Source organism: Herpailurus yagouaroundi, unplaced genomic scaffold (genome assembly GCF_014898765.1).
Source record: "Herpailurus yagouaroundi ecotype Mexico unplaced genomic scaffold, PumYag 160, whole genome shotgun sequence".
NCBI classification, from domain to species: Eukaryota; Metazoa; Chordata; class Mammalia; order Carnivora; family Felidae; genus Herpailurus; species Herpailurus yagouaroundi.
In genome coordinates this window covers 43,306,604-43,329,219 of record NW_024412401.1, presented here as the reverse complement: position 1 = coordinate 43,329,219, position 22,616 = coordinate 43,306,604, and the positions used below count along the sequence as shown (strand labels likewise).

At 51.0% G+C, this 22,616-nt stretch overlaps 1 protein-coding gene across 5 annotated transcripts in view; it reads left to right on the top strand.

The window, feature by feature from the left end:
* The window catches only part of CDK5RAP2 (CDK5 regulatory subunit associated protein 2), a 173,550-nt gene that overhangs the window by 106,478 nt on the left and 44,456 nt on the right, over positions 1–22,616 (top strand). For 4 of the 5 annotated variants that reach the window (XM_040482125.1, XM_040482124.1, XM_040482126.1 and 1 more), the window contains 4 exons: positions 4,325–4,757; positions 9,960–10,191; positions 18,447–19,017; positions 20,840–21,072. In XM_040482125.1, the coding sequence (XP_040338059.1) occupies positions 4,325–4,757; positions 9,960–10,191; positions 18,447–19,017; positions 20,840–21,072 (1,469 nt within the window). The remainder of the gene's footprint in view (positions 1–4,324; positions 4,758–9,959; positions 10,192–18,446; positions 19,018–20,839; positions 21,073–22,616) is intronic. The other variant, XM_040482128.1, reaches the window with a different exon arrangement.

The window sequence follows — 22,616 nt, the reverse complement described above, 5'->3', positions numbered from 1 at the left end:
AATTTAATTTAATTTAATTTAATTTAATTTAATTTAATTTAATTTAAGAAAGAGACAGCAAGCAAGCGGGGGAGGGGCAGAGAGAGAGAGGGAGAGAGAGAATCCCAAGCAGACTCCACGCTGTCAGTGTAGAGCCTGATACAGGGCTCGAACTCCCCAAGCGTCAGATCATGCATGACCTAAGCTGAAGTCAAGACGTGGACGCTTAACCGACTGAGCCATCCAGGCACCCCGTGCCACAGTGATCATTCCGTTCCATGCTTGAGACCCTCCAGTGGATTTCCGTTGCCCTTACAGTAAGATCAGAGCTTCCTGACCTGGCTCCCGCCTACTTCTCTGTCCTTATCACCTCCCCGTCTTGCTCACCGAGCTCCGGCCACGTAGACCTCCTCTCTGCTCCTCAGGCATCCTGGCTGGTTCTCACCTCAAGGCCTTTGCAGTGGCCGTTCCCTCTAGCCGGAGGGCCTTTTTCCTAGGTGTATGTGTGACTGGTGGGGTCTTGGCCAGACATCAGCTCTGTTGCTGACCACGAACGGGAAACCTTGCTTCTACACACGGTCTCAGGACCTTCTCCCTCCTTCGCTTCCCTCCCTCAGTTCATAGTACTTATCATTGCTCTACCTGGTCTTATTTAGTTATTGACGTATGTCTGAATGTCTGTCTGTCTTCTTAATGAAATGTGAGCCCCTCGATTCCTTTTACCATGTGCGCCTGCTGCCTTACATGGCAGGTGGGAGGTGCTCCATAAAATATTTCAGTGAGTGCAGATGATCAAAAAATTAGCAAATTAGAAACACGGTAGTGATTCTTTGGAGTCCGAAAGATCCGGGTTCTTCTGGTCTTTTTTCTGCCCCCTTTGCTAAGGGATGCTGAATCTTTACGAGCCCGTTTCTTCATGTGTAACATGGGGTTAGCATTGCCTCACCTCCTCGTCTCACGGTGACGACTAAATGTAGTCAGTGTGGGGCACCTGGGGGGCTCAGTCGGTTAAGCGTTTCGATGCCGGCTCAGGTCGTGATCTCGCGGTTTTGGGGATCGAGCCCCACGTCGGGCTCCAAGCTGCTAGCTCAGAGCCTGCCGCCCACTTGGAATTCTCCGTCTCCCTCCCTCTCTCTGCCCTTTGCCTGCTCCCGCTCTCTCTCAAGTCAATGAACTTAAAAAACGATGAATGTAGTCAGTGTATTTAAAGGATCTGACACACTTAAGCGCTTCACAAACGTCCGTTCGTCTCCCTTTACACCTTTTCTCTGTGGCAGAGATTCTCAGGAAGGGTGTATCAACAATGTTTGGGCCCCTGGCGAGACCCTCGACTGAACCATTAGAAAGGTCCTGATCACAGCGATGGCTTAATGAATCCGTTGCTCAGATTCCTGGCAAAGTAACACTTGAAATGTTTTATTTAACAGCAACCCCACTTTAGTATATTGTAATGGCCTCTTTCGCCACCTCTTACTACCCATTTGTAAAGTCTTTTCCCTGGGCTTCACTGTGTGTTGTTTGTGGTGAGTAACAGGCCTCCTTTGGCTAGCTGAATAGCGATTGTCATTATTTTTAATCTCTATTAAGGGAAGGAGAGGAAAGGAAAATTTAGTTTAACGTGCTTAAAGTACCAGAAATATTTTTAAAGTCTGGATTTACTAAATTTTAAGATGGGTTGTGTCGTCTAGATGATTCCATATCAGGAGTGAAAAACGCACCATACATTTTAATTTTGTTTTGTAAGCTGTTTGATTTTTTTACCCTGCTTCGTCGTGCTGTGGCTGTGTGATTTGAATGGAATCGCCTCTGCCCCAGAGCTAGACGATGGGAATCCAGACAGCAGTAGGGCCTCCCCCTGCCGGTAGAGGGCTCAGCGGGGAAGGTGAGCCCAGGGCTCATGCCGGAGTGGCGGCAGGGACACCGCGAGGGGGACGGCCAGGGAGCCGTGTGTAGAGGCTGGAGGGATTGCAGAGAGAAGAGAGAGGGCGCAACACGGATGAGGGCCTCTTCCGTCCCCTGTCACTACCACTACCGATTGCCCCGACCTCTCCTCCTGGTAACCCTTTCCTGGAAGTTAACAACAGCTCTCCCACTGGCCTCTCCTTTCCTTGCCCGCTCTGTTCCCTTTTTTCTTCTTTTTCTGCCTCAGTCTCCTGGTTTCTTCTTTCTTAAATGAGTCGCTTTTTCACCTTAAATGAGTAGCTTTTTCTCCTTTATGTTTTAGATGACTTACACATACTTATTTAAAATTTTTTTTAATGTTTATCCATTTTTTGAGAGAGAGGGAGTGCTTGAGCGGGGAGGGGCAGAGAGAGAGGGAGACACAGAATCCGAAGCAGGCTCCAGGCTCCGAGCTGTCAGCACAGAGCCCCACACGGGGCTTGAACTCATTAGCTGTGAGATCATGACCTGAGCCGACGTCAGATGGTTAACCGGCTGAGCCACCCAGGCGCCCCTATACATAGTTATTTTAAAATCTTCAGGTTGCTTTATTGATATTATTTTCTTGAGTGTGAACTGTGATCTTTTGGGTTGTGGCCTGTCTGTCTGGACTGTGCTTGGTTTGCCCGTGTAAGACCGCCAGTTCCGTCCCCCGTGCTTCGTCTTCCCCCTGTGGGGCGCTGCAGTCACCTCTGCTTGGCCCTCTGGCTCCTGAAATCTCCATGGTTTTCTCCACCATGTGTGGTTCTCCTCCTCAGTTTCTGACCTTTGGATAAATTGTACCTTGTCTTTGAGGCCTATAGTGCACCTTATAATATGTTTTTGTTAGGTATTTTTTGCTGTCACTTAAGTGTGTTTTGAGCAGGGTGGGTGGGTTTCCCGAATGTACTCACTCCTCCCCCTTGACAGAAGTCTCTCCGTTCATTCTTTCCACGGCAGCTAGAATCACCCCTGCAAAGCACACGAGTGACTGGGCACTCTGCCACAGAGCCTTGCAGTGGCTCGCCTTTGCTGTCACGCCTCAGTTCCCCCCTCCTGGCTTTCAGCCTCACCCCCTTACCCTCCAGCATGTCTCATCTGTGTTCCCCTTGTTTGCCTGGCCTAGAATGTCCCATTTCCCTTTGCCCTGGACACCCTGGGATCGTGGCTCCGTAACCCATTAAAAGTTGTGCAGGGCCCATGTTTGCTTTTTTTACCCCGTGGAGCAATGATTTGTTGACATACCTTGTCTCCAACCCAGGCTAAGGCCTTGCAGGCAGTTTTGCACCCTCAGTGCCTGTCCCAGGGCCTAGCACAAGAAACACCCACAGGGATTCTTCTTGAACTGCTCTGCAGCCTTTTACATGCTGGCTTTGTTTGAGTTCCTGGGACAACAGAGCCTGAAGTAAGGATTCGGGTACAAGTGGCTTCTTGGGGATATGACTCCAGGGAGCAGAGTGAGTAAGGTAGGAATAGAGGCAAAGCCAGTAAGGGTTCCTGAGTGATCTGGTTGGTGCCATGGGCGGCCGCAGCGTTGTCTCTCCAGACATTGGAAGATGGGGACGTTTCCCCAGTAGCTCTCTTCCCCTGCTGCTTGAGGGTTCCCCTCCACATGTAAACTGGTTCTCACTTCCCACTGCCCTGCCGGGGGATCAGGGAGCCCTGGAAAAGCTCCAGTGCAGCAGAGAAAGGCCAGGAGTGCTTGAGGCGGGACTGTCTGTGTCTCCAGGTGCCGTCCACACGGCATCCACGCGGACTGAGCTGGGGTCCACGGGAGCCTGGGGCATGTGGCCAGGGGCACGAAAGGACCTGCTACCTATACACCCTCTCGTTGAATCCTCATCGCTGTCCTGTGGCGGGGGAGCCTGACCTTCCAAAGAGTCGCTGAGTTAGAACTTGAAGCCATTTTCGTGTGATTTCAAAGCCACTGCTCTTCCTATTATGAGTGGTTCACAGCATCCCTTCATTCAGCACCTATTTCCTGAGCACTGACTGTGTACCATGATGGGCCTGCTCACTGATGGGTCCACGAGGTTGGCTGGATCCACCGCAGCCGTATTTGCCCCTGGATGTAGGAATGGAGCTGGGGGCGGGCGGACCTTTCACTTGTCAACAACACTTGATGACCCTGTTTGCTCCTTTCTAGGCCCAGCCTGCATCCTTAGAGCCACGTGGCCCCTCACCTGTATATACTTGTGTTAAATCAATTCTCCTCCCCTTGTCCATGAAATAGACAAGGTAGTACCCCCCTTGTGTGGTCACATGAGGTGACCTGGGATAAAATCTTCGGTGTGGGTCCCGGCACTTGTCGGGCGGTCAGTGTGCTTAGTTTAAGCAGGCTTTAGGCCAGCTGGGAAAACTTGGGATACTGGGTAGGGCACAAGAAAACTGAGTTCTTCTATTTCCTTCCCTTTTGGAAAAACAGGCCTGACCTTCTGAAAGTGCTGCGTGAACTACTTCTGGAACGAATATGCTTGGCAGAGCAGGGAGTTTCTGCAGAACACCTTGACGGTAAAACTGAGACGTCACTCAGGCAAATGGTTGTACAGCTGAGAGGTGAACTCGGACATTTCACCCGACCCAACTCGTTGTCCAAATCCCACGATGAACTGAAGTCGCCTCGGACGGCCCGGCTAGAAATGGCAGGTGAAGCATCCAAGCCGGAACTGAAAGATGCCTCCGTGCAGACAGTGACCGTGGAGGGTGACACGCTCGGATTCCAGCAGGAGGGCAAGAGAGAGGCTTGGGAAGAGAAGCCGCCGGATGCCGTGCTCCACACGGAGGGTCAGCCGGAGAACTTGTGCACAATGTCAGGGAGGCACGTCACCCCCCTTGCCTTCCCCGGTGGGACCCACAAAGTAAGCTTGTTTGTATATTATTTATTAATTTCTTCTTTTATACAGAGGTAAGACTTCAAAACTCACCTCTGATCCCACTTGATTTATATAAAATCCAGTATCTCCCTCTACCTGTACTTAGTCTGGCCTCTACCTTGAGGTGTGTGTTTTGTCTTAACCTTCCCCCCAGCCCAGTCTTATTTATCTCTATAGCGTGACATTTATGCAGTTTCCTTATAGAGTCATATTTATGTATCTGTTTGTGTAGCTTTTTCTTTCATGCCGTGTACCAGGAACATCTTTCCTGGTAATGGCTTTGTAGAATTCCATCGTGGGGAATGTGCCAGAAATTGTATGACTTCCACCTCCAGGTGGACTCTTACTTTTGTAGGTTGCAGCGAAATTGTGATGACTTGAGTCGGGCCGAGAACCTAGGTTTTCTCCTACGCAGACTTTCTGGTGGAGAGGTACTTTTCTGTGAGCTTTGTCTACATTCTCGTATCCTTACAACACCTGTCAGAGCTGAGGAAGCCAGATTTTGAATGCTCGCAGGTAGCCAGCAGTTAAAGGGTGGAGCTGGGACAGCCATGCCCTTTCCCAGGCTGGCCCCCAGCTCCTGCTGGCCCAAAGTGGTAGGGTCCGGTTTTGTTGGGTGAGTGCATTTTGCTTCGGTCAAGATGCTGTCTCTATGCTTCTCCTCAAATACCATCACAGATGCCAGATTATTAAAAGCCAGGCTCTCTTGGCAGTGTTCGATTGGACCTTTTACTGAATCCTCCTGGGCCGAGGGGTTGGGGTTGGTTGGTCCCCGCAGCAGGGGGATGTGAGTGTTCTGGTGGAGAAGTAGGTCATGTTTCTAATAGAGCTCCAGCGATGGCTGTTGGTGTTCTTGTTTCTGATGGGTGTTTTGTATCTGAGAAATCAGCTGTACACACTGCTTCATAGCATCAGAATGGAGAATTAAGTTTATTTTCTGACCACTAAATTACTGCTTTTGTGCATACCAAAGGGAGTTAGATATATCATTAGCAAAATTGCTTTTGATTGTTTTAAATTATGCACCAAAACTGTAATTTCTAGAAAAGGGTTTTCTAAAGATATCAGTAAAGACAAAAAAAAAAAAAAAAAAAAAAAAGACACTGCCATTATATTAACGGTACTCCAGATGCAAATTTGTGCAATTTGGCTGGGATAGAAACACTCTCATCTGCCCCCAGCCCTGTTAGTTTGTACCTGTGTATTAGGAAAGCTAGGTGTTTTTTTTTCCTCCCAGTTTATGCGGGGGATAGCCTCCTTTGTGTAGGAAAATTGCAAAATCGAATGAACTTATTAATATCCCTGAATATATTTAAAAACTATTTATTTACTTATTTATTTTTTAGTTTGGAGTTCTCCTTCTTGCTCGTGTCTTCAAAAGGAAGGCAACTGTGTTTATTTTTTAGCGTCTTCTGTTTGTGCCAGGATTGTTTGTGCTAGATCATCACATTTAATCTTCTCAGGAAGCAGATGAGGTAGGTAGGTATTCCCTACATTTTACACATGAAAAATACAAGCCCAGAAAGGCTCAGAAAATGGTCCAGAGCGAGTCGGCTGCTAGGAGGAAGAGTAGGGCCGGAGGCCGGAGGCCAGCTTCAGAGGCAGACAGGGATATTCTACACAAACCTTTCCCAGGAAGGGAGGAACCCTCTTGTCACCATTCCAGACGTACCTGGGATTGCTTCAGGCCTGACCGCTCACCTTTCTCAGTGGCTCGGATGGGACGGGTGTGACCTGGAACCTGAGGCTGGCGCAGTGGCGACTTGAGGAAGTGCGTGGCGAGCGCCGGCTAGTGCCTCGTATGTGGCCGTGTGTATGCAGGTCGAGCCCGGTGTGTGAGCCTTCCTGGCCCGCTTCTACCGCCAAGTGAGGAGTCCCGTCATGACATCTTTAATAAGGTGGTAGGTGGGACTCTGCTCAGCGTCCATAAGGTAGCATTTTGTGCGGTGTTATTTTAGAACCCGCGTTAGGTTGACTGACGGCAGTCTTCCAGCCTGAAATTGGCTTTGGCATTTGTGTACTTGCAGATATCTTTTCTCCTGCCATATGACACACAGATTTGGATCTAAGAATAAAGATTGGTGGAGACTGAGGACCAAGCAATTGACTGTTATTTTCCAGTCCTCTCTGATGAGGCATGCACTTCCTCCCAGCTGGTCCCCTTCACCACCTCAGACTGTTCTTGTCCTCGAACCTGTTCTCTTCCCTCGAATTTCAGGACAGAGAGTGTCTCACTTTCCTTAACTGAGCAGCAGAGGCTGCAGAGCCGTTGCGAGGCCCACATCTCTAACCTTCTCGTCGTATGGCCTCGGACGGGTTGTTTGACATCTCGGTTCTTGGTCTGGAAAATAGGCCTGGTGATTTCTGTTATCCTGCGAGCTCTGGGAGTGCAGTTTGCCTGAGGGCTGTGGGAGAACGTGCTCGAAAGCATCGTACCTCCTAGAACGTGCAAGCAGGGCTCCTGCCTCCCTTTTCCTTCTTGGGAGACCTTGCTGATTTCATCATTCCCAGGGTCCCAAGTATTTCCTGTTTTCCTCTCAGGTTCCTTCTCTTCCGCTTAAAAAAATTAAAAAGAATAATAGCTTCATTGAGGTATAATCCACATATTATACAGTTTATCCGCTTAAAGTATGCAGTTGCACTGGTTTGTTTTGTTTTCTTTTTGTACGTACAGAAAGTTGTGGAACCATTACCGTAATAAGTTTTAGAACATGTTCATTATCCAGAAAAGAAACCCTGACCCATTAGTGGTCACTTGCCATTTCCCCCTGTCTGCCCTAGCTGTCGGCAACCGCTAATCTGCTTTCTGTCTTTCTATGTTTGCCTATTCTGGATATTCATATGAATGCACTCATACGGTGTGTGATGTTTGGCGACTGCTTCCACTCAGCGTAATGTTTTCAAGGTGCATCCGTGCTGTAGTCTCTGTCAGTACTTCATTTCTTTTTATTGCCAGACGATAGCCCCTTGTATGGATGTAGCACATTTAATTTATGCATTCGTCAGTTGATGGTCATTTGACCTGTTTCCACTTTTCAGGTATTATGAATAACGTCGCTGCGAACGTTCACGTACTACAGGTTTTTGTGTGGACGTGTCTTTTCATTTCTCCTGGGTGAATACCTAGGAGTGAAATTGCTGGGTCAGGTAGTAACTCTGTGTTTAACCTTTTTTTTTTTTTTTTTTTTAATTTTTTAAAAAATACCTATTTATTTTTGAGAGAGAGACAGAGTGAGCCTAGGGGAGGGGCAGAGAGAGAGGGAGACACGGAATCCGAAGCAGGCTCCAGGCTCCGAGCTGTCAGCACAGAGCCCGACGTGGGGCTCGAACCCACAAACTGTGAGATCATGACCTGAGCTGAAGTTGGACGCTTAACCAGCTGGGCCCTCCGGCGGCCCTCTGTTTAACCTTTTGAGAAGCCACCAAACTGTTTTCTAAAGCGGCTGCTCCTAGTTTACATTTTCACCAGAAACATGATAAGTTCCAGTGTTTCCACGTCCTTGCCAACACTTGTTATTATTTTGATTATAAGCTGTCCTGATGGGTTGGGAGTGGCAATATTTCACAGTGATTTGATTTACATTTCCCCGGTGATTAATGATATTGAACATCTTTTCATGTGTTTTTGGCCATAACTCCATCTCCTTTTGAGAAATGTCTGCCAGATCCTTTGCCCATCTTTTAATTGAGTTATTTGTGTTTTTTGTCACTGAATTGTAAGAGTTGTCCGTATATTCTAGATTTGGTCCCTTTCCCCAGCTTTTGGATATATTTAAAATTCTCCACACTCAAAAGGCACCCCCATTTGGCCTCTTAAATTATTTTTTGTATGTTAGTTCCACAAATAGTTGAGTACCTACCATGTTCTTGTGGTGAAGGCTGTGGGTAGAGCATGACCAAGAAATGTGGAGTTTCTGAGCGCTGGAGCTTGTAGGCCAGGGCAGAAGACAGACGAGTAACTGCACAGGCATTTAGTTATAATGGTACCAGTGTAGGGGGCGGTGAGCGTCCTTAACAGAGAGACCTGACCTGGTCTTGGAAGTCAAGGCCCATTCTCCCGAGGAAGGCACCTGCGCGCTGAGTCCTAATGTTGTATTGGGATTACGCGAGGGGTGGGGGTCGGCAAGAAAGAGTGTTGTAGACACAGGAGGCGGTGTTGGCCAAGGCCCTGGGCTGGAAAGAACACAGACACTGAGGAACTGATAGAAGGTGAGTGTGTGGGCGTAGGGAAGCAGGAGAGGGGCAGTGACTCTGCGTGGAGGCTGTGGTGAGGATTTTGACGTTTGTCATAAGGGAGCAGGGAAGCATTACAACAGTTTTAAGCAGAGGCCAGGAATGGTAGGTTTGCCTTGCCTGCCGCAGTGGGGAGAGTGGACTCGAAAGGCCAGGGCTGGATGGGGGAGGGCGCTCAGGAGGTGGTTGCCGTGGCTAGGTGAGCACCAGCAGCGTCTTGGGGCTGGTGGGGGGCGAGGAGAGCCGAAAGACCTCAGAGACGACTCGGGGGCAGGGATCCGTGGAGCCCGGCGAGTGGGGCGCGTGGGTGATGAGCGTAAAGGGCAGTCTGATAAGGACTCGCAGGTTTGGGACGCACGGTGAGGGAATGGTAGCGTGATTCACCGAGAGTGTTGAGGCGGGGTGGCTTTGGGGCAGGGGCTCGGGTGGCGCGAGCGGGGGCTGAGGGCTGGGCTGGCCAGTGGAGACGAAGGTGCCTGCCCCAGGCAGGTGGGGAGATCTGAGCCCGCCCGGGCGGTAGCCGCGGGGTCAGTGACTCGGTAGCCAGGGAGAACTTCGGTGGGAGGTGGTTCTGGTGGCCTCGCAGGGGCGGGAGGCAGGTTGGCTTAGACCGAGGGGTGGGGCGGGGGGAGGAAATAGAGAAGGAGCAAGAAGGTGCTCCTCAGAAGATCGTGTTGAGGACAGGACTGCCGTGTATTGAGCATCTGCCGTGTCCGGAGACGGTGGGCCAGGGCCAAGCGGGTGTCGACGAGGAAAAGCTTGGTGGCGGCCAGTCAGACGAAGAACCTGCCAAGACACGAATTCTGCAGACCGGGAGATAAACTTAGATGCCACTGTAGGAACCAGAAGTGTGGACGGCCGGCTTGAATCCTGTTGTACGAGGTCGGCCTGAGGACGTGTTGCCTGCGTGACCAGAGGACGTATATTCATTGTCCTTTTCGTGTGTCTCTTCAGGATGCCAAGAAGTCCCGCTTGCCCATCCTGATAAAAGCGTCCCGGTCATTAGGAAATGTGTACCGCCTCCCCGCCACCCAGGAGCTGGTGACCCAGCTGCAGGGCCAGGTCCTGGAGCTGCAGGGGGAGCTGAAGGAGCTTAAAGTCCGCAACAGGCAACTTCGGCAAAAGTTAATTCTGGCTGAAGCGATGACGGAGGGGAGGCCAGCGCCAGACAAAACGCTCCTGAAAGGTAAGCACCGGGAGAAATGTGTTCTCCGTGCGCGAGACAAACGACCCGATAGAGCTGCTTGAAATGTCAGCCTTGTTGTGTAGAACTGCGGTAAGCTTGAGTATAAATTTTATGAATTACAGTGATTAATCTTGACTCTTGACAAACACACAATCAAAGGAACACAATAAGGGAAATGAATCTATTGTTTTCATTTATTCTGGAGTCCGCGTGAAGGGGACTTGTAAGCGCTCGTGGGTCTTGTGAGGTCACCGCTGCCTTCACTTGGGGTGGTCTGTGGGTACCCCGGCTGTGGGATGATTTCAGTCTGGGTTTTTTTTTTGTTTTTTTTTTTCTGGCTTTGTCTGTGGAAGCCTCAGGCATATGGGTAAGTCACGTGTGTAAGCGAGAGTCCTCGTGGTGGGGTTTTCTAGAATGTCCAGGCTACATCACTTTGGGTTCCTGAGGGCTAATTCCCAGCCCTGTTGACCTTACGTCTTCCTCTGGAAGTGGCCTGCCTCCCCACCCACTTTGAATCTGCTGTTTCTGCACTCGTGGGAGCCCCCAAAATGGAGGGCCCCTGGGTTAAAATGTGTCCAGGTTAGACTGCATAGACTCGGAGGGAGCGTGTGAGATAGCGTCCCCTCGGCTGGAACAGTGACAGTGGTTTGGGGCCACCACCCCTTCGAGAGTCTGAAGAAAGCTGCCAGCCGTTACCAGAGAGCAGTGTAGGTGAGCACACAGGTAAGTGTCGTACCTCATTTTCAGAGGGTTCGTGAGTCCACAAAAGCACACGTGCACTCCTGATTTTGAACTTCTGCTGCAAGCAAATGATAGCAACACCCAATACCAAGCAGTCTTTGATTTATCTATTCAAAAAGCAGTGGTTACATCCTCCTGTGTGCCCGGCACCGTTGTGGGCCCTGGGGAGATCGTGAACAAAACAGGTGACCTAAGTGTGTGGACAGCTTCCCTTCCTGTTGTGGGGAGGAAGACAATAAGCCGATAAGTGGACAAGCTGTATGTGAGATGGCAGGTGCTGTGGGGAGAGAGAGAAAGCAGGGTCAAGGGCATGGGTAACGTGGAATGGGGTAGAGTTTGCTACCACACATGGAATGAGCCTCCCTGATGAGGGGACATTTGAGTGGAAAATGGGAGGAAATGAGTGGAATCGTCAGTCAGCTTGGAAAGTGCGTTTTTGGCAGAAGGAGCAAGGGCACAGGCCCTGACGTTGCTTTGAATTTGGGCAGTTGGTTGAGTAAGAAGGCCAGTTATGTGGCTGGAGTGGAGTGAGAAAGAGGAAGAGGGAAAGAGGTCAGGGAGGCCCTAGGAGGTCGTTCTAGGGCTTTGTCTTTCGCCCAGTTAAGACGGGAAACTGCTGGAGGGTTTGGAGCGGCAGAGTCACATGACCCGACTGCAGCTTTATAGCCGGACTGGCAAACTGCGGCCTCTGGGCCATTCCGTGCTCGCTGCCTGCCTTTAAGTTTTACCGGAACACAGGAACATTCCTCCACATCCTGTCTGTGACTGCTTTTGCGCTCGATAGCAGAGTTGAGTGGTTGTGATGGAGGCCGTGTGGCTCGCAGAGGCTAAAATATTCTGTATTTGGCCCTTTGAGAGAAGTGGGCCGACCTGTGCTTTAAAGGATCACTTGTAACGTGAGCCATCAAATGATGGTGGGGAAGGCCGCAGGAGAGGCAGGCGGAGGCGGTCACTGGGTGTCTGGTTTTGGTCTGACTTGAGATGCCTGTTGACCATCCCCGTGGAGATGCCAGGTTGGCACTCGGAGATGCAGGAGTCTGGAGTCGAGGGGCTGGATCTGGGCTGGGGCTTTGAACTTAGCAAATGCCAACCTGTTGCTGGTCTTTGGAGCTCTGAGGCTTGGAGGCCTGGTGAGCAGACCCTGGAACTGAGACTGGACTGTAGCGGGTGGAGCCGGGACGGAGAAGGAGCAGCCAGAGAGGCAGGGAGGGAGCCACGAAAGGGTGCCATCCAGAAGCAGAGTGAAGAACAGGCTCACTGTGTCAAATATTGTCAATAAGTAAGGCAAGAATGGCGGATCGGCCTCGGATTAAGGAACAGGAAGCCATCACCGGTGACCTTGAAGGGAGCTGCGTCCCTGGCGTGGCCGGGCCTGCCTGCCACAGGTTCCAGAGAGCCAGTGGAGGAGAGGAACCGAGACGGCAAGAAGAGACGGCTGTGAGGGATTTTTACCGTAAGGCGGTGTGGACAGGCAGGGCAGTCAGGAGCCGCGTTGTCAGGGAGTCTCAAGGGATTCGGTGGATCGGGACGGTGGGGACTGCGGCAAGGTGGGTAGTCACGACTACGGCCTGGGAGCGTGAGCCGCAGAGCTGGAGTGTTTAGGGGAGAGATCATGATCCGGAAGGGTCCGCGAAGAGTGAAGGCACCCAGGCCCTTCCAGGTCTGTGATAACAGAGGTATGTGGGAAGGAAACGTCCAGTCCTGGGGGCGCTGCGGGAGAGGCAGTGTCGGGGCGCCATCCAGGTCCTTAGAGCGAGGGGCAAGGTGCATGTTCAGGGAGGAGATTGAGGTTATTCGGGATTTTGCCATCGAGGAGTTTGCTTTCTGGGGTGGGAGACTGCATCCGGTTAGGGGATTGCCAGGGTGGTTCAGGGCTGGGCCATGACTGGGGGTCTTGGGCTTCCTGTGTCAGTGATGAGAGAAGCGCCTGTTGTTTATTTGGCCTCACTGCCCACTTTAAATGCAAGATTAGGGGCGCCTGGGTGGCTCAGTTGGTTGAGCACCGGCTTCAGCTCAGGTCACGATCTCACGGTCCGTGAGTTCGAGCCCCGCGTCGGGCTCTGTGCTGACGGCTCAGAGCCTGGAGCCTGTTTCGGATTCTGTGTCTCCCTCTCTCTCTGACCCTCCCCCATTCATGCTCTGTCTCTCTCTGTCTCAAAAATAAATAAACGTTAAAAAAATTTTTTTTTTAAATGCAAGATTAATTGTTTCTTCTTCACAGTCCTTGAGGCAGGAATAGTCATCATCCCCGTTTGTCTGTCGTTGAGGCCACAGTTTCAGAGATAAAGTGACTTGGCTGCAGTCATACTGCCACTGACTTCCGGCGGTAGATTTGCACCAGCCTGCCTGATTTTGAAGCCTGTGCCCTTTACTGCGTCATAAAGCCTCGTGTCTGATACCTCGCGTATGGATTTTCTGATGATCTGTAGCGTATGGTGTTTTCCATTTATGTTTAAGTTCTCGGGTTCACCTTAGTGGAGGTTTCAAGATAGTTGGGGCTTTGGCATACTGCTCTTTCCTTCCCCCCTCCTTTCCCACTTTGTTTCCTCCCATCCATCCATCCATCCATCCAGACATCATTCATGCATTCAGTGGATATTCCCTGAGCACCTGCTGTGTGCCAGCCTCGTGCACTGGGTGTAGGAGAGAGACAGAGACAGAGAGACAGAGGAATGAGACAGTCTCAGTGGCTTCTGAGAACTCCCTGTCCAGTGGGAAGGGGGCAGAGAATTAAACACATCAGTGTGGGGCAGAAGCGGGGGGCGCCTCAGGGAGGAAAGATTTGCACGGCAAAGGTGACTCAGCCCAGCAGAGGCCCTGGCACTTTGCCCGGAGCTTGCCGTATGCACTTACCAGTGTTTTTGTTTCTTGCTGAGACACCAGGGCGCCTCAACCAGGTGCTGCTCTCGCGGTTTCCCAGGAGACCCCCGAGGCCTCTCTCTTCCAGGGGAAAAGTGGGCATGAGTCTATAGAATTCATTTTCTCACTCATAGTTTTTTGAGAGCCTAGACTTAAACCATTTCAGACAAGCTGCAGTATATTTATGCTTTTTATGTCCTGTTATGGCAGCTCGATAGATTAATTTTATCTTATAAATTGCATTTTGCCTCCCCAGTGTTTTTATTTTCCCCGTTGTATCTTTGTGTTCTTCTCAGTTGCTTGGCTAAGTTTCAAGTCCACGGTTTTATTTATCTTTCCTTCTCTTCACGAACGCCTGGAGCCCAGCCCCTTGTGGGAGCAGCCTACCAGGACAGCCCAGGAGAGCAGAAAGGAATTAGAACCATGGCCTGTGTCTGGAGAGACAAGGAAGGGGACAGTTATCAGCACACCAGCCACGAGACCGGTCGGAATTCAGCCTCTGTGTGTGTCGAACAGCTTCCGTGTGCCAGGCACTCCTTGGGGTCTTGTATAGAAAAAATTGTCACTGGGCCCTGCAACAGGCTTCTTAGGACATCATCATTATTCCCACTTAACACGTGAGGAAGCTGAGGTTTTTAGAAAGAATCGATCCAGGTCACCCAGCTGGTAAGCGGATAGACGAGCGGAGGTCTGGTAGACTGTGTGTCCGAGCTTACCAGTCTGTCTGGGACGCTCTCCTCCCAGGCCGTGGACTGGGTCCTGGCGGGCATGGTGCGTGCTCTCAGGGACCTCACAGCCCAGCAGGCAGGCAGGTCTCCGTGTGGTGCTGGCTGGGTTAGGTTAGGTGTGCCCCACCGGCCTCCGGCTGCCCAGGAGGGGGGTAAGAGGTGAGCCCGAGCTGACTCCTGGTTTGTGGGGTTTGTCAGGCAGGCCGGTGGGAAAGGTACAGAGACATGAGTGAGGTCCCGGGCAAGTCACATCTGTTTCTTCTTGGCAGTCTAAAGTATTCTAAGCATACAGAGAATCACAAAGGGTGATAGAAGAATATTCACGTTCCCATTCATCCAGAATGAATAAATGCTTACATTTTTTCTTTTTCCCTTACATCCACCCCCCTCTGCCTTTGTTAAAAAAAAAGGAGTCACCTTTCATCTGGACCTAATTCACTCCGTAAGAAATAATTCTCTTCAGGAATCCTAAATTTGTCATGGGGCGGCTATGAGAACACCGTCTCTGGGGAAGTACTGAGTTACGATGTCCGCTTCCCCGAGGCCTCCAGTCAGTGCACTGAATACCTGGTCACATGCTTCTGAAGGTTGTGGGCTTTGAGGAGAAAGCCACTCTACCAGGCAGTAAAGTACTCTTAGCTGAATTGTAGAAGGTTCCAGAGCTGCAGTATTTCCTCCAACACAAATAAGTGGTCCTGGAGACATCTTTTGAGTTCTTGTTCACAGCCAGTTGGTTACTAAAGGCTTCGTGTCGAACTGGCAGTTTCCGTTTCCCTCCCAAATCCCCATCATTGGTGACCTTCTTTCCTTTTTCTGAATGTGCTTCTAGAACTTTGCACGTGCTGTTGCCCCTGCCTGAATTTCCCCCCTTCACTTGAGGCCTAGCCGAGGCCCCTGTCTTTTAGGTCTCGGCTTAGATGTCATTTTCCAGGGAAGGCCTTCCTGAATCCCTCAGTTATTTAGACACTCCTGTTGGCCTCCCAGGTTTTGGTCTGATTCCACAGATGTTATTGGCCTTCACACTGAGGGTTGAGGATTGTCCCTCCCCGCTCGTGCACCCCTGCTACGGGAGACTCCAGGCGTGGGAGGGGTAGACACATCAGGAGGCGGCGTTCAGAGTTGGAGGCAGGTGGCCAGGCTTTGAAGGAGGGGCTGTGCTGCTTACTCGCCCTGACCCTGGGGCAGGTTCTTACCTCTCTAACTAAACCTCGAGTTCCTCTTCTGTAAAATGGGGACACTGGTGACACCTCGCTGGACTGTCGCGAAGACTAAATGGCTATCACAGGCGAGGTGCTTGGCGCTCGGCGGTAGGCCAGGTCCTGGCATAGTTACGTGTCCCGAGGCCTTTTTGAATGTGCTCCTAGAATTTTCTAGAGCCTTCAGGCTCACACCACATACTACAGCTTGTGATCCTCCCTGTCCCACACCCGCAGTACAGTGATTTCTGATGAAATATCTGCCTTTGGCCCTTCATCGAGGGCTGCTGGGCCGCGAGTGGCAAAGCCACACTGCAGAGCCCATGCTGGGCCGCGAGACGTGCCTGATACCGGCCTTGGCACTGGGCCACCGCCTCCTCGCTGCTGCTGAACACCAGGTGCTGTGGATTGGGGGCGCTTCTAGAGTCGAAGTTACGAATGCCGAGTGTGTGGGTGTGAGACTGGTCGTGCCGTAGGGTCAAAGCCTCCAGTGGAGGGTAAGTGTTGTGCGAGCGGGCACACCGTCCCCGCCATCCTGAGATGCACGTGCCCCTAAACGTCAGAGCCGGCCGCGGTCTGCACCACGGCAGGACGTTTGTGTGGGTCTTACGTTTGTCTCTGCCTCATGATTACTTAGTGAAAATCATCAGAACTGATCATTATTCCTCTGAGTGAACATTGCTTCTTGCCATGAGATTCCACTGTCATGAGGTTGTTATGGCAGAGATACTTCCTTGACTTGGAAGGTGATCTACTGGGGAAAAGGCCTGCTGAGATGTCTCGCTCTGTCTCTGTCTCTTACACTCATTCAGCTGGCGGTTACTTACTGAGTCCCTTGTCTGCCCCAGGCCCCGGGCCAGGCCCTGGATTGCAGAAGGACATGCCTGCACGTGAGAGAGCGCGGGGACTGGCGACTGTCACACATTTTGTGCAGTAGAAATGCTGTGCGGGGAATGCTTCCTTTAGGTCATGGAGCAGCTGCTTTCTAAAATAAAAAGAGTTATTTTATGGTATTTGCGTCGTGAACAGAGAGATAAGAAGGGGCTTACAGCCACGAGGAACAGTTGCGGAACCCAGAAATTGGAATATACAGTCTGCCGAGGATTCTGGTGCGCTTTTCCTCCTGAGAGCTCCCCCAGGCCCTGCCGTCCAACCCGCACGGCTGCTTAGGCAGCGCTTCCCCTGGTCCTCAGCCCCGGCTCGCAGGCCTCCTGCCTCCTGCCATCAGCATCCCCTTCCATCTTCAGACAGTTTCAGGGAAGCAAAGACTATCAGCATTAGCTGGGTTCCTTCACCACTGCGAGCCAGATGCTTTTTGCAGAGCTGTTGTGCCGTGTGATCCTAAGAACACAGCAAACACAACCCTTCACAGTAAGCGATGTTCTTTCCATGCAGCGCGTGAAGCGACTGAGGCTCAGAGAGGTTAAGGAACTTGCCTAAGGTCCCACAGCTAGTAAGTGGCACAGCCAGAGTGGGAAACCAGATCTGTTGGATTTTGAAGATGGGTTTTTCTCCTGTATTCTGCTGCCTCCTAAGTATTCAGCAACCCTTCTATCGAGCTGAGGCTTCCCCGCACATGGGGTGGTGTGGTATGTGATTAAGGACAGGAGCTCTGGACTCGGGCCTGAGCTTGAAGCCTCATAACAGGCACCCTAGGCATCTTTTTGGGGAAACTGAGGTTCTGAGACGTTAGATTACTTGCCTAAGGCGACGGAGTCAGCAGGTGGCAAAGCTGGGTGTGAGCCCCCTGCTCTTTGGTTTCAGAGCTCCGCATTCTTTCTCAGCACCGCCCCAGCGCTTAGACAAGTTCGGCCGCACGTCTGGGGATTTAAACTAGCTGTCAGGAAGTATTTCCCGGCAGGGTCGTGCATCAGTGAAACGGCTCACTGCGGGGGACATCGTGGCACCTCCTGGAAACTGTTAGACGTGGAAATGAAAAGAAGACTCCCGTCAGGGATGGGTTTTAGAATTACTGCTCTTAATGGTACTTCACGCACTCCCCGGTATCTCTCAGGCCTGCACTGACTTCTGGTCTGGGCTAAGGACTGTACCAGGCACTGGGAACGTGAAGGTGAAAGGCCAGCCCCTCCTAGGAAGGAGGGAGAGAGGAATCCAAATAAACAGTTGCTAGGTAGATAAATAAGCAAAGCCGATGTAGTTTCTCTGGCAGCACCCTGCACGTGGAATGTTTGTCCCGGGCAAGACGCGTAAGGGGCTGTGGAAGCACAGAAAGGAGGGACTGTTGCGCACAGTTTGAAGATGGGCTTGCAGAAGGAGCATTAGATCTGGATGTTGGAGGATGAGTAGGAGTTTGTTGAGTAGGTGTAGGGGACCAGGCATATTCCAGGCAGAGGGAACAGCACGTGCAAAAGCATGGGGGCCCAAAGTAGCCTGGTGTGTGCAGGGAATTCTGGTTAATTTAGTAGGGCATCTCCATAGGTGGCGTGAGGGGATATTCCTGGGAAGCCTGCCCAGAACCAGATCGTGGAGGGTCTCAGATGCTGTAAGAGGGCGTTTGGGTTTGATCCTCAGGATAGTGGGGTCATCGATGGATTTTAGGTGGGTGTTGGTGGTTATCACGGCCAAGCTCACTTTTCAGAGTAGTTACTCTGAGGAAGAGGGTAAGAGGAAGGACTAGGGTCAGAGATGCTTGTTAGGCTGTGGCCGCACAGGGCCAGGGGGGGTGGCTTTCAGCAAAGGAGGTACTGATATACACGTGTCTGATTTGCAGACTCTGAAATTTACCAGCCCGATGGCCTTGCCGTCTTGCCAACGTGCAATGAGAATCCTTCTGAAGATTTTCCGGGCCCGACCTCAGTAGCTACTTACTTGAGTCAGCTTCCCACTAAAGTCCGAGTGATTGGGACCCACCAGTCAGAGAACGTTGACACCTCGGGTGATGCAGAAAACTTAAAACAGAAAATCTGTGACTTGGAAACTGAGCTCGAGGGCTACCGGAATTTCTTATTTCAGCTTCAAAAGCACTCCCAGTGCAGTGAGGCCATTATCACAGTTTTGTGTGGGACAGAAGAAGTGGCCCAGGATGCCTTGAACAAGCCCAAGGGTAGTACCGACGAAGAAGAAATGACCTTTTCAAGTTCGCAGCAGGTTCGGTATGTGAAACACATGAAGATCCTTCATCAGCTGGCTCCAGAGGTGACCGACGGTGGGCTGCTGGAGGGCCTCAGACGGCAGCTGGTGGATCGGGAGTGTCAGCTGCAGAAGGAGCAGAACTTGAACATGGAGCTTTTCAGTGAAATCCGTAACCTGCAGAATAGGTTCAGAGATTTCTCCCCCTCCAGGTACATCCCACCTCTGCTTCTTCCACGGTGGCAACCTGCACACGTTGCCTCTAGGTCGGAGCCCGTGAGCGGGGGGGGGGAAGCTGCTCGGTGGGTTGTGGTTGTGGGTTGTGTGCCGGGCAAGGCTCGATGGTGGGTTTAGGGCAGGTGAGCCCGATGGAGAGGTGAACGCGAGGCCACAGGGAGTGGTGGCCGTACAATTCTTGTGTTGTGTCTTCCGGAATTGGCAGAACAGATTTTGCCCTCCTCAGGCTGGGAACGGGGTGAAGGTATTATGCCAGCCACTTGGGGAGTCCTGGTACGTTTGCTGAATGGCAGTGTTTCCTCCTGGACCCCGTTATTGGCTTTTACTGCGGGGTTGAAACTGATGTCCTAGCCGGGGTAGGAAGGATATAAATATTTCCCATATCTTTACCCTTTAAGGTCATCTTAGAGAAATAAGCCTGTGTTGAAAGAGAAGAATTCTTACGTCATGTTTTACGGGCATAGATGGGTACAGTTTTGCTTTATGAGATGTGACAAAAAAGTGATCAGTTGCAAAGTTGACCTTCATTCGTCACTAATTTGAGACAGACACATTATTCTAAATTGTCAGGAGCCAGAACGAAGTTTTTCGAGCCTTCGCAAACAGCAAGCTGGGAGGAAGCTTGCATTTTATTGAAAGACAGTAGTGTCAGACGCCCGGATAGGCGCTTTTCTTATTTAATCCTCAACATCGCCCAGAAAGGTGGTGTTCCTAAATATGGATGAGGAAGTGGAGCCTCAAAGAGGCCTCCCTGACCGAGCAGATGGCCCGAGGAGACGGCTGGTGTTGCTCAGAGCTGTCGCCAGTGCGCGCGCCCGCGGTGTCCTGCCCGACACCCCCCACCCCCCGCCCCCCGTGTTCTTCCTCACCCGCAAGGCCTGCCCCACCTTCAAGGCTGATGTCACATGGTCTGTACGTGCACGCTCACCACCGGAGGCAGGGGCAGCAGCCCCACGTACTGCCCTCATTTCAGGAAAAGGGGGACACGTTGAACGGAAGGGTCAGCGTCTTTGCCGAGCCACGCTGGGGCCGAGTTACTGTGGCCACGCCGTGTATGAGCCACGCTTTGCTTAACTTGGGTTTTTCTCCGTGCCTCGGAGTACTGGTCGGCTCACACGGGGGAAGACAGATCCGGCATCAGGAGAGGTCGTATCGTGCGATGCAGCATGGGCTTTGAAGGCGGACTGTTTGAGTCCGAAACCTTCCCCATTTAACTTTGCGATCTCAGAGTCCGTTTCCTCGCTGTAGACCAGGAGGTTCATACGTTTGTTGAAAGATTGGGAGGAACAGTTAACTTATAAAAAACACCTAACGCAGTGACCGGCCGATCATAGACCCTCCGTAAATGGTAGTTAGGATTATGATTACCCCCTGACCTTTGGAGAGGAGAGAGTCCCGATTTTGTTTTCCTGTGTCAACAGTTTCTTTTTTCTTCTTCATGGGAATTTGTGGCGGGTCCTCTGACCCTTGGAGCACTTGTTTCTATAATTCAGAATAATATTTTTGAGGAGTTTATGGAAACTAAATGTTCTCCTGAGTTCTTGCCAGTCTGTACTGTAATTGGGGGCTTTATAAGGTTGAAAATAGCGCAGGAGAACCTTCGTTCCAGCGTTTGTGGGTTGTTTTGAAATCGAAGGAGTGACCTTACACACTTCCAATTTTTCTAGAAGTATATATACTTGTACAGCTGCAGGCTTTAAAAAATTGTGCTCTGTCATTTTTCCAATTAGTGTTAAGGTCACAAAAATGCAATTCTGAAATGGTACAAGCGTTTTCTCTCCCCTCCCCTTTTATCAGATATGATTCATTAGTTCAGTCCCAAGCCAGGGAGCTCTCCCTTCAAAGACAGCAGATTAAGGACAGCCATGGCATCTGTGTCATTTACCGTCGACATATGAACACCGTGATTAAGGCATTTGAGGAGTTGCTACAGGCCAGCGACGTGGATCGCTACGTGGCCGAGGGCTTCCAGGAGCAGCTGAATCAGTGTGCGGAGCTACTCGAGAAACTGGAAAAGCTGTTCCTCGACGGTAAGTAGGGCAGGGGCTTGTGAGTCTTAAGACACAGCATTTATCGGTCTAAGACTTCTTGGCAGTACTAGCTCTGCTCTGATGAGGGGACAGCGGAGCCACACTGGCTGCTGTCCCTTCCGGTGACTGCTTCCAGCGGTTGGTGGTCCTCACTGCTCCAGACCCGGGGTCCGGCTGGGGAGGGACACCCCTCCAGTGCCCGCCACATGGCTGCTCCAGATTTTCAAGAGAAGATGGGAATCGGGTTTTTTTTTTTTTTTTTTCCGAGGGGGAGGAGGGTAAGAACTCTTGAGTTTTAAATGTTGGCAACAACAGGCAAAACAAGCAAACAAAAAAACCCCAAACATTTATCGGTTAAAAAAAATCTATTCAAGGGTCAGAGGTGGTTTAGAGCAAGGATGAAAGAAAGCCTCTGCTAAACAGTCACTATGTGCTAGGCACTTAAATAGGGGCTGTTGCATTTAAGTAAAAAAATAATCATTTGCAATTCTTTTGAGACTAGAACGAGAATTCTCTTACACTCTTTACCCAGCCTCATCGGTTTTGCCGTGTTCGCTCTGTCGTTTTCTCTCTCTGCGTATATTCAGATCTTCCTCGATTTGTGATGGGGTCGCATCCCGGCAGACTCATCACGAGTTAAAAGTATCATAAGCCAAGAACGCATATAACACCCCAACCTCCCAACACCATCGCTTAGCCCAGCCCAGCTGAAGCGTGCTCAGAACACCTACAGTAGCCCACTGTTGGGCCCTGTCCCCTCGCGCAGAGCCCATTTTATAGTGAGGTGTTGAGTACCTCGTGTTATATGCCCAACGCCCTGCCGAAAGCGAGAATCAGAATGTCTGTGTGGGTCCAGAATGGTTGTATCAGTTATTTCCCCTCGTGATGATGGGGCTGGCTGGGAACCACCGCTCACCGTCTCTGCCCGGAGCCAGGAGGGAGGATCGTACCGCGTGTCCCCGGCTCGGGAAAAGATCACAATTCAGCATCTGCAGCCCAGTCCTTACTGGGTGCCTGTTGCTTTCACACCGTCCTGAAGTCAAAACCTGTAAGCTGAACCCTCGTAAGTCAGGGACCACCTGTGTATGCACGTATATACACGCATACGTACGCATATATGTGCGCACATACATTATTATTACTATTGTTATTTTCTAAGACTTTATGTTATGTTATTTTAAAGTGGGCTTCGGGGCGCCTGGGTGGCGCAGTCGGTTAAGCGTCCGACTTCAGCCAGGTCACGATCTCGCGGTCCGTGAGTTCGAGCCCCGTGTCAGGCTCTGGGCTGATGGCTCAGAGCCTGGAGCCTGTTTCCGATTCTGTGTCTCCCTCTCTCTCTCTGCCCCTCCCCCGTTCATGCTCTGTCTCTCTCTGTCCCAAAAATAAATAAATGTTAAAAAAAAAAATTAAAAAAAAAAAAAAAAATAAAGTGGGCTTCATACCCAGCACAGAGCCCGATATGGGGCTTGAGCCCAAGGTTCTGAGATCAAGACCTGAGCTGAGATCAAGAGTCGGACGCTTAACCAACCGAGCCACCCAGGTGT